Source organism: Conger conger, chromosome 8, assembly GCF_963514075.1.
Source record: "Conger conger chromosome 8, fConCon1.1, whole genome shotgun sequence".
Classification (NCBI taxonomy): domain Eukaryota; kingdom Metazoa; phylum Chordata; class Actinopteri; order Anguilliformes; family Congridae; genus Conger; species Conger conger.
The window spans coordinates 30,688,616-30,703,614 of NC_083767.1; the positions used below are offsets into that span (position 1 = coordinate 30,688,616).

At 43.7% G+C, this 14,999-nt stretch overlaps 1 protein-coding gene across 1 annotated transcript; it reads right to left on the minus strand.

The window, feature by feature from the left end:
• Window positions 1-7,379: 7,379 nt before the first annotated feature.
• Window positions 7,380-14,014, minus strand: LOC133135307 (reticulon-4 receptor-like 2). Its single transcript, XM_061252207.1, has 3 exons — window positions 13,668-14,014; window positions 10,469-10,695; window positions 7,380-9,870 (listed from the first exon to the last, which is right to left on the minus strand). The coding sequence occupies exons 1-3, from the start codon at window positions 13,726-13,728 to the stop codon at window positions 8,761-8,763; spliced, it is 1,398 nt and encodes a 465-aa protein (XP_061108191.1). The 5' UTR covers window positions 13,729-14,014; the 3' UTR covers window positions 7,380-8,760.
• Between the last annotated feature and the right edge of the window lie 985 nt (window positions 14,015-14,999).

Here is a 14,999-nt window from a genome sequence, read left to right on the forward strand (position 1 = left end):
AACCACGTCTAAGGAGACAGCTGAACTCTGTTCCTGCACATTTTTCGCAAGCGTGGCCTACCCCTTCAGGTGACATCTGACTGGGGCCCTCAATTTTTCAGTCAGTTCTGGAAGTCTTTCTGCATACTCATCAGCAGAAGTTTGCAGACCACTGCCATTACCGTGCTCCCCACTACTCTGTCGGCCAGAAGGTCTGGCTGTCCTCTAAGACATTCCCCTCTATTCTGCCTGCCACAAGCTTGCCCCTAGATTCATTGGCCCTTTTACTATCACCTGTGTCCTGACCCCATCCGCCATCAGACTTTGCCTCCCACCTCCCCTACGCCGCATCCATCCAGTCTTCCATTTCTCTTGGGATAAGCCATATATTCTGTCCTGGCTTATTCCTGATGGATACCTAGTTTAACCTGTTTTGTTTTCGACCTCCACATTCTGTTTATTCTGTGTGTCCAGTTTGGAACCGCTGTGTATCGACCTGTTTTTGTTTATCGACTTTGTTTTTTGGATTTTGTTTCTGTCATTTTGCCTGCTTGTATTTTCCTGCACTGACCCTTTGCCTGGACTCTCTTTTCAAACTGCCTGATCTCAGGCACAGCTGGATATCGACCCCTGCCTGTCTGAACTATTAATAAAGACTTTAACATTGACTTCTATGGTCTTGCTCTTGTGTCCAGTGTTCTGATTCCTGACAATTTCATTGTTATTCGATTTAAATACAGTGCCCCTTGCCTTATGTCCTCTATTGTTGCATATTTGTCACACTGAATGTTTTTTTTTCTTTTGACAAAATGTAATATTAGATAAAGGGAACCTGAGAAACAAAACATTCTTTAAAATCACTCTTTCATTTATTTAAAGAAAAAAATTATCAAACAACCAACTCACCCAAAGTAATTTCCCCCTTCAACTTAATAACTGTTTGCACAACCTTTAGCTGCAATCATTGCAACAAATTGCTTCCTATAATTTGATGTCTTCAAATTGCTGTGGCGGAATTTTACCCCACTCTGCTTTGCAGGACTAGTTTAATTTAGACAAATTGGTCGGTTTTGAGGGCGGCACAGATGGTGCGGTGGGTAGCACTGCCACATCACAGCAAGGAGGTCCTGGGTTCGAATCCCGGTCGACCGGGGCCTCTCTGTGTGGAGTTTGCATGTTCTCCCCATGTTCTCCCCGTGTTCATGTGGGTTTCCTCCGGGTAGTCCGATTTCTTCCCATAGTCCAAAGACATGCAGGTTAGGCTGATTGGAGAGTCTGTGATGGACTGGCGACCTGTCCAGGGTGTATTCCTGCCTTTCGCCCAATGTATGCTGGGATAGGACCTTGTTCAGGATAAGTGGATTAAGATAATGAATGAATGAATGAATGAATGGCAGGTTTTCAACATGCATGAACTCCCCATTTCAGGTCCTGCCACAGCATCTCAATTGGGTTCAAGTCAGGACTTGTGGAGGTAAAGTCTTCACTTTCTCCTCATTAGGTTCAATTTGGCTGGATGAAGATTAAGACAATAATCTTGAAGAGTCTTGAATACTAGTTAACCATTTATTGACCATGAGCTCACAGGAAGTTTGTTCACCTATGCAGAGGATTCAGGAGTTCCCTGAACAAAGGGAGACATATGTAGTTTCATATCTTGTGCCCTTACTAACGAACCAATAAACCGTGGTGACACCCTTCCGTGGTGATGCCTTCTTATGGGCATTGAACAATTCCAGCAAAATTAAGCTCACTTCATACTCAGTTCCTTCCACATATGCTAGGGGTCACTTGTAGACTTCTTATAATAATGTTACATGTCTATCTACGGGTGTCCATCGAGGCTGTCTGAGAGCATGATGTTTGATCTTGTTTTTGCTGCCTGCCCTCATTTCACTGCGTAGTATTCCTCTTGTCCTCCCTAGTTCCCTCCATGTGTTTCCTTCCCATTCCTGTCCTCTCTCCTCTCCCCAGGTCCCAGTCAGATAGGAGGTTTGCTTCCCGCCAACATGGCCGAAATATCTCGAACCTCATCTTCCCTCCCAGATCCGCTGCCACCTGTCTACCTCCACCCTCTCATCTACAATCCTCTCCTCCCTACCATCCGCGGAGTCTTTCTCTCGACTGTCTCCCGATGATGCTGCTACAACTCTCATGTCCTCCCTCTCATCTTCCTTTGACTCTCTGTGTCCCCTCACGACCAAATTAGCTCGGGCCTCTGTTGAGGAAATATTTTTTGTCTCTTTTCCTCCTCATCCCTTTTACGTAGGTGAAGTTGTTTTGGCAGCAATGATGTTGAAAAAAATATTCAGACTCAGTAGTTGCTCATTATAAATCTTTAGTTAAAAATAAAACAGATTAATCCGGGGAGTCTGTGCGCTCCAGAAAACTTCCAGAGATCAGAGAATTCCAAAGTAACAGTAGGAAGTATCCTAGTCTTTATACATTATAGCTAACCAATCATTTGTCATAAATCATCACATTGTCTCTCTTAACCCGCCTTAATATTTTCTGTCACTCTATGAAAGCTGAGCTGTCTTAACCTTTCGCCTATATAATGATGCAGGCAAATTGAGCTGGTGATCTCAACACATCTCTTTGCAAAGACCCACATCTCTTGGGCTGCATCACAGAGTCAAAACAGGCCGCATCCAATGCCATGGTTTGTAAACACCTGATTAAGTGTTCTCTGCACTTTCATTAAACAGACTGTACTTTGCAGCTTAATGTGTTTTAACAGACACACAGTTCTCAATTGCTCAAGATGACTGACTTACTCATTTTAACATAATTAATAATAATTCTTCAAACAGTATGGCTTATCACTGTAGTACTAAACAGCTTTTGAAATGTAGTATAGAGATATATAGTAACATTTAGGAAAGGGTATTTTTGCACATGATTCTGAAAGTATTTAAATCAAACTTCATCATTTCTGATTTTCAATAAGGGCATTTTGATCAAACTTCAACACCTCCTCCCCCAGTCCTTGGCTTTCTGATGCTCTATGAGCTGTCGGAACCAAACTGCGGGCAGTGGAGAGAAAATGGAAAAGGTCCCGTCTCCCCAGTGATATAGCTTCCTTCCATGCCCTCCTATCATCTTTCCATTCCTCTGTCTCTCTAGCTAAATCTTCCTTCTTTCACTCGAAAATTAACGCAGCCGCCTCTAATCCCCGCAAACTGTTTTCAACCTTCTCCTCTCTTCTCAACCATGAGATTCTGCTCTCATTGCTGTCTGGGATGGGTGTCACAGGGTCTGCACTTGCTTGGTTTTCCTCCTACCTCTCTGGTCGCTCCTACCAGGTGACTTGGAGGGGCTCAGTCTCTGACCCTCACCCCCTACAAACTGGAGTCCCGCAGGGCTCAGTTCTTGGTCCTCTCCTCTTCTCGCTATACACCATATCTCTTCCCATGGCTTTTCTTGCCACTCTTACGCCGATGACACCCAACTCTTTATTTCCTTCCCCCCCCCCCCGATACCCAGGTCACCACACAGATCTCTGCCTGCTTGGCTGATATCTCTGCGTGGATGACTTCCCACCACCTGAAGCTTAACCTTGCCAAAACTGAGCTTCTCTACATCCCTGCTAAGTCCTCTCCAACAATCGACCTCTCACTCTCTGTTGAGGACTTTGTAGTTTCCTCCTCCCGTACGGCAAAGAATCTTGGGGTGACTCTTCATATGCCTCACCCTGGCTCCACAAGTATCCTCCACTGCCAGAACCTGCAGGTTCTTTCTGTACAATATACACCGTATCCGTCATCTCCTGACGGAGAAAGCCGCCCAGCTCCTAGCTGGTCTCCCAGCTTGTGCCATCAAGCCCCTCCAGCTGGTCCAGAATGCTGCAGCCCGCCTGATCATCAGTCAGCCCAGCTCGGCTCATGTCACCCCGCTCCTCATTGGCCTCCACTGGCTTCCACTGGCTTCCTATTGCCGCACACATCCGATTCAAGGCCCTAGTGTTGGCATTTCTGGCTGCTAAGGGGACTGCCCCACCTTATATACAATCCTTAATCACTCCCTACTCCCCAGCTAGACCATTCCGGTCTGCCAGCTCTGGTTGCCTTATGGTTCCCTCTCTATGAGCACTTGGCAGTCAAGCTGCACGTTCATGACTGTTTTCCGCTCTGGTGCCTCAGTGGTGGAATGACTTGCCTACCACTGTCAGGACAGCAGAATCCCTCCCCCTATTTCAACGCAGACTAAAAACACACCTGTTCAAACTGTACCTTCGTCCTACCTCCTGATTTCCCCCGCCCCACTTTCTGATATCCCTATCCCTCTTGTCTAACCCCCCCCCAAAAAAAGAAGAAGAAGAATTGCACTTGTGATGACTATATGTTTAGAACAACACTTCATGTGTATTTTACTCGCTATGGATGTGATGCTTTAACTTGTGGAACAACCTATGCACTTGTAAGTCGCTTTGGATTAAAAGCGTCTGCTAAATGACAGAAATGTAAATGTAAACATGGTTGTTCGTGAACTTTTCCTTCCATGTTTGGCTAATTTCTGAATGACCATGTCCTGTTGTTCACTTTCCCAGCTTCTCATGGGTTGGAGACGCCGGGAAAGTCTGGGCCACTCCAAAACTTTAATTTAGATTCTTTTCAGTAATTCAGTTGTGGACTTTTGTATTTTGGATTATTGTCTTTCTGCATAACCCAATTAGACTTCACCTTCAGCTCACAAGCAGATCACTGGACATTCACCTTAAGAAAATTCTGGTATAGAGCAGAATTAATGTTTCGTTCAATAATGGCAAGTTGTACAGGGCCCGAGGCAACAAAGCATCCCTACACCATTATACTACCACCACGATTTTTGGTATGACGTTCTTCCTGTGAAATGACATATTTGCTTTATGCAAGACATGATGGGACCCGCATCTTCCAAAAGGTTCCACTTCTAGAGTCTAGGGAATATTATCATCACGATTGGGAATCATCCATGTGCTTTTTTTTTGCAAATGTAAGGGAAGCATTGATATTTCTCTTGGTTAGCAGTGGCTTCTGCTTTGCTACTCTCCCATGAACCCCATATTTGCCCAGTCTCCTTCCTATTGTAGTGCCATGAACATTGACCAAATCTGAAACTAGAAAGGCCAGCAGGTCTTTGAATGTTCTTCTTGGACCTTTTACTATTTCCTGGGTGAGTTGTTGTTGCTCAGCAGATCATGCTTGAAAACAAATTTGTCTGAATTAAAATGACTTTGGGCAATTACTTTTTCACAGGGGTGATTTGAGTGTTTGATATCTTTTATTCTTTAAATAAATGAAAGAGAGATTGAATGAAAATGTGTTTAGTCGGGTATTTTTCTTTTATTAAATTATGTCTAAAGATCTGAAACCATTCATTGTGACAAATATGCAATGATAAAATAAAGCAGGACGGGGGCAAAGCACTGTATATGTAAATACATAGATGCACATTTCACACATAAATATATTTCACAAATATATGAAATGTCTCTAAATATGTCATGTAAACATATATGTGTAATAAATACATAAAAATAATAAATCTGCAAGTGGTAATTAAAGAGTTCCAAGCAGCATACGCCAGTAATTTGTAAGGGAAAAATTTCCTTTTTAACATTTCACAGGTGAGCATCATCTGATGAAACAGATCCCAGTAAAAACAAGAATAGCTATCCTTGAGTTTAACTTTCATATTTATTTGCAAAGAAATGACAGAAAGTGAGAAAGCTTACCGGCTTTCTGATTTGAATCAGACATAGTAAGGCTCTTATACACACTTTTCCAGAAGGGGGGGGTTACCAAAACAAAAAGACATGAAGCTGGCCACTAACATTTATCAGTATTTTGTCTTCTGAATACCCCTTGTTGACTTTGCTGTAAGACCAGGATGTGCTAGCTACCCCCTTCCAGGAGAAGCAGAGACATTAAGGTCAAAGACTGTCTGTCTGCTGGGAGAGAGACAGAGAAAGACTCCTAGTAAGCCCTTAATTCAGAAAGTGGTATAATAGTAATAAGGATTAAAAATAAAAGGTTATTTTTAACCAGGTGATTGTCGTCATGTTAACACACATTGCCAATTAAGAATCAATTAAGAAAATTACCCTTACAATTTTTTTATACGCTTAAAGCAGTGGTCTCCAACCCTGGAGAGCTACTGGGTCTGCTGGTTTTTCTTTTCACCTTATTGTAGTGCCATGAACATTGACCAAATCTGAAACTAGAAAGGCCAGCAGGTCTTTGAATGTTCTTCTTGGACCTTTTACTATTTCCTGGGTGAGTTGTTGAGACCCTGTTGTGACCCTGGTAATCAGATGAGGTGAGTTAATTGTGTAATCAACTGCTCTGATTAATTAAGTGCAGAGTAACAACAAAAACCAGCAGACCCTGTTGCTCTCCAGTACCAGGGTTGGAGACCACAGGACCACAGGGATGATTGCCCCCTACTGGCTGACCAGCACTACTTCCAGCAGCAACTTTCACTGAGGAGGTCCCCCATCTAAGTACAAACCAAGCCCACCCTAACTCAGCTTCAGCCATTCAGAGCAAGAGCAGGATACAGTATATAGTGGATTGGGTGCTGTGTATTCTGTATATATCCAGCTGTATTAATGGATACTATGTAAAAAATGCAAATGGAAATGCAAGTCGCTTTGAATCAGAGCATCTACTAAATACCCTTAATGGAATATACAGAAACAGAATCTTGTCATCTGCGGGTGATAAATACTGTTATTAGCTAATATTGTTAAAGCTTAACACTCCTGCCTCAGAAACACTGTGCCATGCATACACTGTATGCAACAACTAGTTCTCTCTGTATTTAAAGGAGCAGTCCCTCATGTATTGGGTTTGCTTTATTCAGAGAGGGGACAAGCAGAGAGTGGTAACAGATGGAGATGGGATTGCAATGCAGGAAGTGCAATGGTGCTGAATTAAACTCTGGGCCTTACAGAGGGCCTCTCAATCTCCATTGTCCATTTTTGTGTAAATACACTGAATATGAATAATAAATACTTTTCAGATGGATAAAGCATTCAGTGAAAGACTTGACTATTGCCTACTCAAATTCCCAAACTGGACATTTGAAGTGTTGCTTGCTAATCATCCCATCCCCCAGCTCACTAAATTAGTATTTTTTTTAAATAATGCCATCCCTGTCCACCTCTGGCTAAAATGAGTTTACTCCCCCTAGTGTAAAGCACCTTGAGATCCTAAAAAGGCATATTATAAATTGAATACATTATCACGTTTTATCTGTAAATAAAATATATTTCTTGTCCGCTGAATATGGTTGCAGAATACTAGTGAAATAGGCTAGAAGTCATGTTAGTGTGTGACATTTTGTTTTTGTGTTCTCTGGCAGTAAAGTACATTTTGGTCTGAATGGAACTAAGATTGAACAGATTCCAACACAAGTTGTTTTTAGAATAAAGATACCGTTTATTCACATGTTAATTTTCTAAGTATGAACACAATCACAGTTATAATCATTTTGTTTTATATTCACATTCTATCCACCATGTCACAGCATTTGAAGCTGAGATTTAAATACACACACACACACACACACACACACACACACACACACACAGACTCTCAATTTCATACAAGACACAAACATACACATTACCTCTCTTTCTCTCTCTGACATACACACAGATTGTAAGATATACAACATAAATCTTCAACCTCCCAAAAACTGTTTTTAGAATGCAGAAAGGCCACAATAAATCTATAAACTATATACTATAAAAACACAAACTCATAAGAATTACCCAGGGATTAAACTTCCAAGCCTGACATGTTACCATTCTGTATAAGAGGAAATTAAGGCAACCAGGCGACCTGCATTAATTGCTAGGAACTCCAAGTGTTCTTCTCTCACTTCTCTCTCTTCCCTCACAACATCTGTGTGTACCCCTTACTTCACAAACCTATTCATCTTCAAGAAAGATCAACTGTCTCTCACCCTTCCTCCCTCCTTCCCTGGGTATGACCCCATACTCGTATTCGTATTAAGTCGCAACCCCCCTCCCCCCCTGACATCAGAACAGCCCTGCTTCTCTCTGTTGTTCTGCCTCTCTGGGCTGTAACCAGCAGGGGGAGTTCTGGTTGGTAAGAGGTCAGGAAAAGGGGCCTGACAGCTGGCAGTGAGTGCCAGGGGAAACCTCCCACTCTTCCCTCTGACAGTCACCACGGAAACCAAGATGGGTGGGTGGCACAAAGTATGGGCAGACAACATGGATGAACAGCTTATCTTTTATGCCAGTCCGCCTGGCCAACGTGGACCCGACCGACCCCCCCCCCCCCCTTCCTACTCGTCCATGCTCGGTCTCTGTCGCTCTGAGCATGTTGGTGGCTGTGATTCATTCTCATATCGGCTGCTATCTTGGCGAGTCAGTGGGTGTATCTCAGTCACAGTTGGTTGCTGAGAAGATTCACTTGATCAAATCAATAACAAAGTCAACAAGTAGTCAGTCAGTAATTTAGTAGCTCTTCAGTAGTCAATAGTCAGCTACGAGTCAGCATCCATTGTTGTCATATTCAGCTGAGAGTCAATCAGGGGAGGGTTCTTGATCCCCCTGTCCCAGTCCTGACTTCTACCAAGTTATCAAAGCATACTTCCGTCCTACTAATGCCCTGTCACTATGACAACCCCAACCCCCTCCCACAGTCCCCAAAGATGACGGGAGGCGGTTCAACCTGGAACAGAAACAGGTTTGAAGAGGAATTAGAGAATAGAAAAGGGTGAAGGCAGGCTTTTAGGAAACAGGTTCAGAGAAAGAGTGGTTCAGATTCAGCCAAAGAGGAGGTGAAATGAGAGGGCTGTGGCAGCCAGGGAGAGGAGGAAGAGGAGAGAGGAGGAGCAGTAGGATGAGGCAGGGGAGGAGGAAAAGGGGGGGAGGGGTTGGGACTCGGGAGGGCAGTCCAGCTCAAAGCAGCGAACAGAGGCAGCATCCTCACTCCCGTAGTTGGTCCAGTACTCCTCAGGGTCCACTTTGGGGAGTGCTGCCTCCTCCTCTCCCAGTTCATACTTGGAGGAGAAAGAGGAAATTGGGGGGTTGTGGGGCTTGATGGCAGAAGAGAAGGGAAAGGCCTTGATAGTCTCTGCGGTCTTGGAAAACATGCCCTTGGAGCTGGAGATAGGCTTGGCCTTGGAGAACCACCAGCGGGTCTTGGTGCTGAAGGTGGTGGTGGTGGTGCCGGCCAGGGAGCCGGGGTCAGGGAGTGGGCAGAGGGCAAAGTCCATCTCGCGCAGGAAGCGCAGGTCCTGGCCATGGCGAGGGGATGGTGAGGAGCAGAGCAGCTCGGAGCTGGACACACGCGACTTGCGGAAGAACTCCCAGAGCGGGCGAGCCTCGCATCCGCAGGACCAGGGGTTCCCATTGAGCCGTAGGAACTGCATGGAGGACGTGTCCCGCAGTGTCTGGCCTGGCAGCTCCTCCAGAGAGTTGTTGAAGAGGTAGAGGATGGTGAGCCGGCCCAGGTCACGGAAGGCCTTGCGGTGGACCTGCCGCACGCGGTTGTCGTGGATGAGCAGGCGGTCCAGGTTGACTAGGCCCCTGAAAACATTCTCGGAGAGGGTGCGGATGCGGTTGCCATGCAGGAACAGCTGGCTGAGGTTGACTAAGTCAGAAAAGAGGTCATCCTGCAGGAAGTGCAGCTGGTTCTCCTGCAGGTAGAGGAACTGCAGGCTGTAGAGCTTGCGGAAGATGTCATGGGGCATGGCGGCCAACCTGCAGCGGTGCATGTGCAGGCTCTGCAGCTTCTCCAGGCCCCGGAAGGCCCCGCCCTCCAGCCGGTGCAGGTGGGGGTTGTCCCCCAGGTCCAGCTCCTCCAACTCCCTCAGCTCACTGAACGCTCCGGCCTCAATCCAGGTGATGTTATTGGAGTACAGCCACAGCACCTGCAGTGGGCGGGGGGACAAAGACAAAGAGAGTGTGGGATGGAGGGAGAGAGAAAAATAGAGGGAAGTGATAAATAGTGGTACAAGGTGAAATGAAAGGGAGATCATGGAGGTATGGAAGAGAAAGGAAAGGGGATGGGGAAAGCAAAGTGAGAGAAGAGAAAAGAAAGATGGAGAGTGAGAGAAATAAAGAGAGACAGATAGAGAGAACAATACAGAGAGTTTAATGAGATGTAGAGGAAGGACATATGAGACCACAGAGAAGAAAGAAACAGAATAATAAAACAAAGGGTTGAGGAGTTGAGATAAATGAATAAAACTGTGTACACAACATACCACCTTTAAATTATGCAGCACCCATTCAACTTTTATCCATAAACACTGAAATTACAAACTGAATGTTGGAACATCATGAACAGATTCTACTTCTATGTTTCTACTGAGAACAGATGCACATTCACCTTTGCACATGCACATATACACATAAACAGACACAAACATGAAGACACACATATACCGCACACACAAAAATGCAGTTACACATATGCACATACATGGACAGACAGACAGACATACACACACACGAATACAGACAAACCTGTGTCTCGAAGCCGAAGGAGTCGACGCGGAGCTCGGTGATGCGGTTATTCTGCAGGAACACACGCTGTGAGTCGAAGGGAACTCCAGGGGGCACCACTGTGAAGTTCTGCGACTGGCAGCTGACGGTCATGGGGGAGGGGTAGCATACACAGAGTCGTGGGCAGCTCATGACCTGACTGGGCTTCACCAGAACCAACCAAAGTACCAACCACAGCGAGAGACCGCCTGGCAGAGGGTGAGAGAGGGGAAAGAGAAAGTGGTAATGCATAACGTAACGGAATGCAGTACATAATTAAATTAACCACAAACACCGTGTGGTTGGGTGCTATTCAGCAGGAAGAGCTAAAATGCGTGAACGACAGAACGGCTCGCGAGGCACGAGACATAGTCCTGATCATGGATCGTGTCTGGCTCAATGTGGTACTTGCGCGAATTAAGCCTAAATTGACACAAACCCTGTGAAATATATTGCACAGTATAAATAAGGTACGGAGCCAATCTGAAAATCGCTTAAGGAAATATCAAGTGTGTTATGCAAAAGTAATATAATTGTTTATGTGTATACTTTTTATTTTATGTCGTTCATGTTACAGTATTGCAGATACAAACAATACTGATTAAAGGCAGAACTACAAGAGAAAATAATTGTACATATACATTTTAAACTTGTAGGCTAAACAATATTCGTAACCTGTGCAAAATTTAACAAGAACTGATATGTACCTTTTCATGACCGAAACATCTATGAATCTCTGAACTCATAGACCAGGGGCTAGTTTCACGAAAGCGATTTGGAGGAATTTTCACTCGTAGATCGCAATATCCTATGAAAACGCGTTTCACGAAAATGTGTCACTTGCGAATCGCAAAAAAAATCTGCGACGACTACAGACTTCTCGCACAACCAATTTTCTCCCTCTCAAGATTTCGTCTGATAGTGCACACTGACCGAGAACGCACACACGTTTATGTATAGAAATGGGTAGGCATCACAAAAGTCGTAGCCTATGTGATGCCACTTAAAGAGCATGCTATTAGAGGCTGCGGTTAAATAAACACACAACAGCTACATTTAAAGCTACTGTGATTTGAGTCACCTCTTCGTCACAAGTGATGTTATTGATGGATAGCGCCTATGTGACAATGTTAGGTTGAATTTGGATATTACAAATAACAAAACACCTAACGTCACTATAAAGTGTAGGTTAGCTTATATGATAGCCTATTAGGTGTAGGCCTACCAGGTAGACGTCATCGTTCAAATCAAACAAACCATTAAATGTTTTTTTAATCTGACTGCAAGCTTAATTTTTCCACCCTTTGGACACCCATGGCCAGCCCACTGCTGAGGCACGTTAATGCTGTAGAGAGTTCGAGAGAAAACCAAAAGGAAGCAGGCGGATGAGAACGATAGCCGATTTACTTATTGCCTACATGGAGGCGCTTCTGAGATGCGTTTGAGTCTGGCGATTGCTGTTTCTACGGAAACGCTCCAAAAAGTGCAGGAGAAATATGTCGCACCTGGCAGATGTCAGCTCGCACGTGGCAACTTTCGTGAAACAAGCCCCTGCTTAACTACACGTTAAACTGAAGACCACTAAAGGGCCGAATTAGCTTCAAGGCTTTGTAAACCGAGCCCACTGCTTCACTGGCCGGTATGCAAAATTAATTGTTTTTACAGGATCCGATAACCTGGAACAACAGAAACCCTTTGGGAATCGTACATAAAATGAATAAATAAAGGAGATCTAATTCATTCGCACGCCCAAGATTTTCCGACTGACGTGCTCCGCTGACCACAGCAGGAAACGGCTCATTAAGTTGCGTGCTTGGATTACACCAAACCGGAGGTAAGAAGTGCTATGTTTGCGCGCAACGGGTATTGCAGTATTCGTCTTAACTTCTCCATAGGCTGTAATCAACATTTTGTCTAATATCATATGGACCTGGCAGCCAGCTTCGATCCAAATATTTTTTAAATGAAAATATAACTGAATCTGGGCAAAGTAAACTATGTGTATACGGACTGCGGTCAGTGGTGGATGAAACACGCGTACATATGCGTATGTACCACATCATCGATAATGATGGCACATAGGCCACTTACAAATAATCACATTTTGTCTGGACATATTAAATATTCGCTTTAACGTTCCTGGAAGTACTGTCTGTTCGCATATAAATAATGAAAAGTTAGTGCGTAAATGTCGGGGAGAACCGGCACAATTGTAATGCTTCAGAATAGTAACAAACGTATTCTCTCATTCATTGGCACGGACGTGAAAATGCGTTCATATGCACTGTGCTGTCCTGTGCAAGTCTGAGATATGTGCATTATGTGCATCTGAGCCAGTTATTCAAAAAAAGGTTTATCACCCACTCAAGTAAGTGAATGAATCGGTAAAACATATTTATTATTTATATCCTGGTTCCAATTCCGCATATGTTTGACTTGTACTGCTCGCTCCATTAATTAAAATAGAAGGCACAGTTGTAACACGTTTTACAATTTTGCCGTGTCACATAGTAAATCAGATGTGCTTGTGGTTGGCTTTACAACAAATTAACAACATATGGACATTTAGATCATGATTTTGTTTTGTACCAATTTATAAACTGCTCAGATAAATAGTTTTAACCATGGCTTTATTTGTAACAGGTGCAATATTTGTTTCTTGTTCACAGAATACGGACAAGATACAAAAACGTCATCCAACCAACTACACTCAAACAAATGGCATTCCTAGTTGGTTGCTGGTTTAAATGCTCTTTTGAGCCAAGTGTCCTGGAAAATAATGCAGATTATTTTACGAATTAACGATTCGTTACACATACTTCACAATTGTAACATCGGACAATGTTTACATTTCTTTAAATTGTACACGAACAGTTGATCCCCTCAAACCTAACATGTCTTATTCAAGACAGACAAGTGTATGCTCTTTGTGGTTCGTCACCTTGGAGTAATGAAGTAAGAAGATAAATAGGTTACCCTTGTGCCGGTTCTCCGCTAATGCGCACAAATCAGTTAAGTGCTGCATTTGATCAACGGATTTGTGCATGCAGATTAAACTATGTTTTTGTACATTACACGAAATATTTTAAAAGAAAAGCTTTGTATTACCTACTTTAATGTAATTTTGATTACATATAGCCGTTAACTACTTTGCGATAATTATGAAAATGAACGAACTTACTTTTGAAGTTGAATCTGGTGTTGGAGCTCCGACGGCACCGCACAGTCGAACAGGTTGCCATACCGAACCAAAGCCGAATGCGAGTTAGCCTGAGGCGCCTTGGAGTCTACGTGCTATCTCCGCTGAAGTTCAGCTTTGGTTTGCGAGTCGGTGCGACTGGGCGAATGGCAACTTCTTGGAATCCAGTTTATACTCGGCACCCGCCTGTGCCCACGACGACGGGAAGCCACGGAATCTCTCATACGTAAGCAGACAGGGGTTAGAACGAGGGCGGGGAAAAAGGAAGGTTGGGAGAGGAAGCGACAGTAAAGGAGAGGAAAGAGGTGGAAACAGCTGAGACGGTGATGGGAGGAGGGCCGAGTAGTGACTTAACGGTGAGCAGAGCGGAGGAAAACTGGGGGCAGAGGAGTGGGTGGCTGGAGAATCAGCGATCGAGGTGTTTCTTGCATTTGCTCTGCTGCCTGCGAGTCATTGACGGGTGACAGGCATAATAGGCGTTTCAAAAATACATTTATGTCACAAGGAGGAGAGCACCCAAAAAACGAGGGGAAAAACAGATATGATTATTTGTTTATTAAAAGGAATATATTAGTGAATTAGTGAAACAAAGAAAAATAAATATGGTACACTATTCAAGGCCAGATGATGAATATGATTAGGTCCCTCCCTTGCAGACTAATTATGTGACTTTGATTTTTGTCGCCTGAACTAATTTAGGTTTCCCATATCAAAGGATATAATCAATCAAAAGATCTGTTTTTTAAAAATTATCTATTTACCAAACACAAAATTACAGTTAAAAAGTGTCACAAATATTTCAAGCTCTGAGCTCTTATCTCAAGCTCTAAAATATTCAACTGTGCAAGGGTTCGCAGAGTGTAAGTAGAAAGTGAAAATACAAATTGGGATTGGGTTTGGGTTTTGAACCAAAACAGAAACAAGTGCATATGAGCCACACTGGGCTAGAATACAAAGGATCTGGTATCAGATATGTAATCTACAGTAAATGCGGTCTTTGAACGATGTTGTCCTGGTTCAGCACCACCTGGTGGTGTTGTAGTTTTGTTATATTTTGTTGTGTTTCAGTTCTGGTTTTTGCTTTTCCCCAGTTCCTTTCAGTTAATTTCCCCTGCTTTCTCCTTTGGATTTGGTCCACCTGTTCTTGTTTATTTTCCCAGATTGTTTTATTGTTTAATTCCCAGATTAGTTCCCTTATCAGTCTCTTTAGTCCTTTGCTTGTCTTTTGATTATTGGTTCACTTGGTATGTTTGAAGTCTGTTTGAATTAATTTGCCTTCTGCATGGAGTGCCATTCAATGTGTTTTGAGGCATT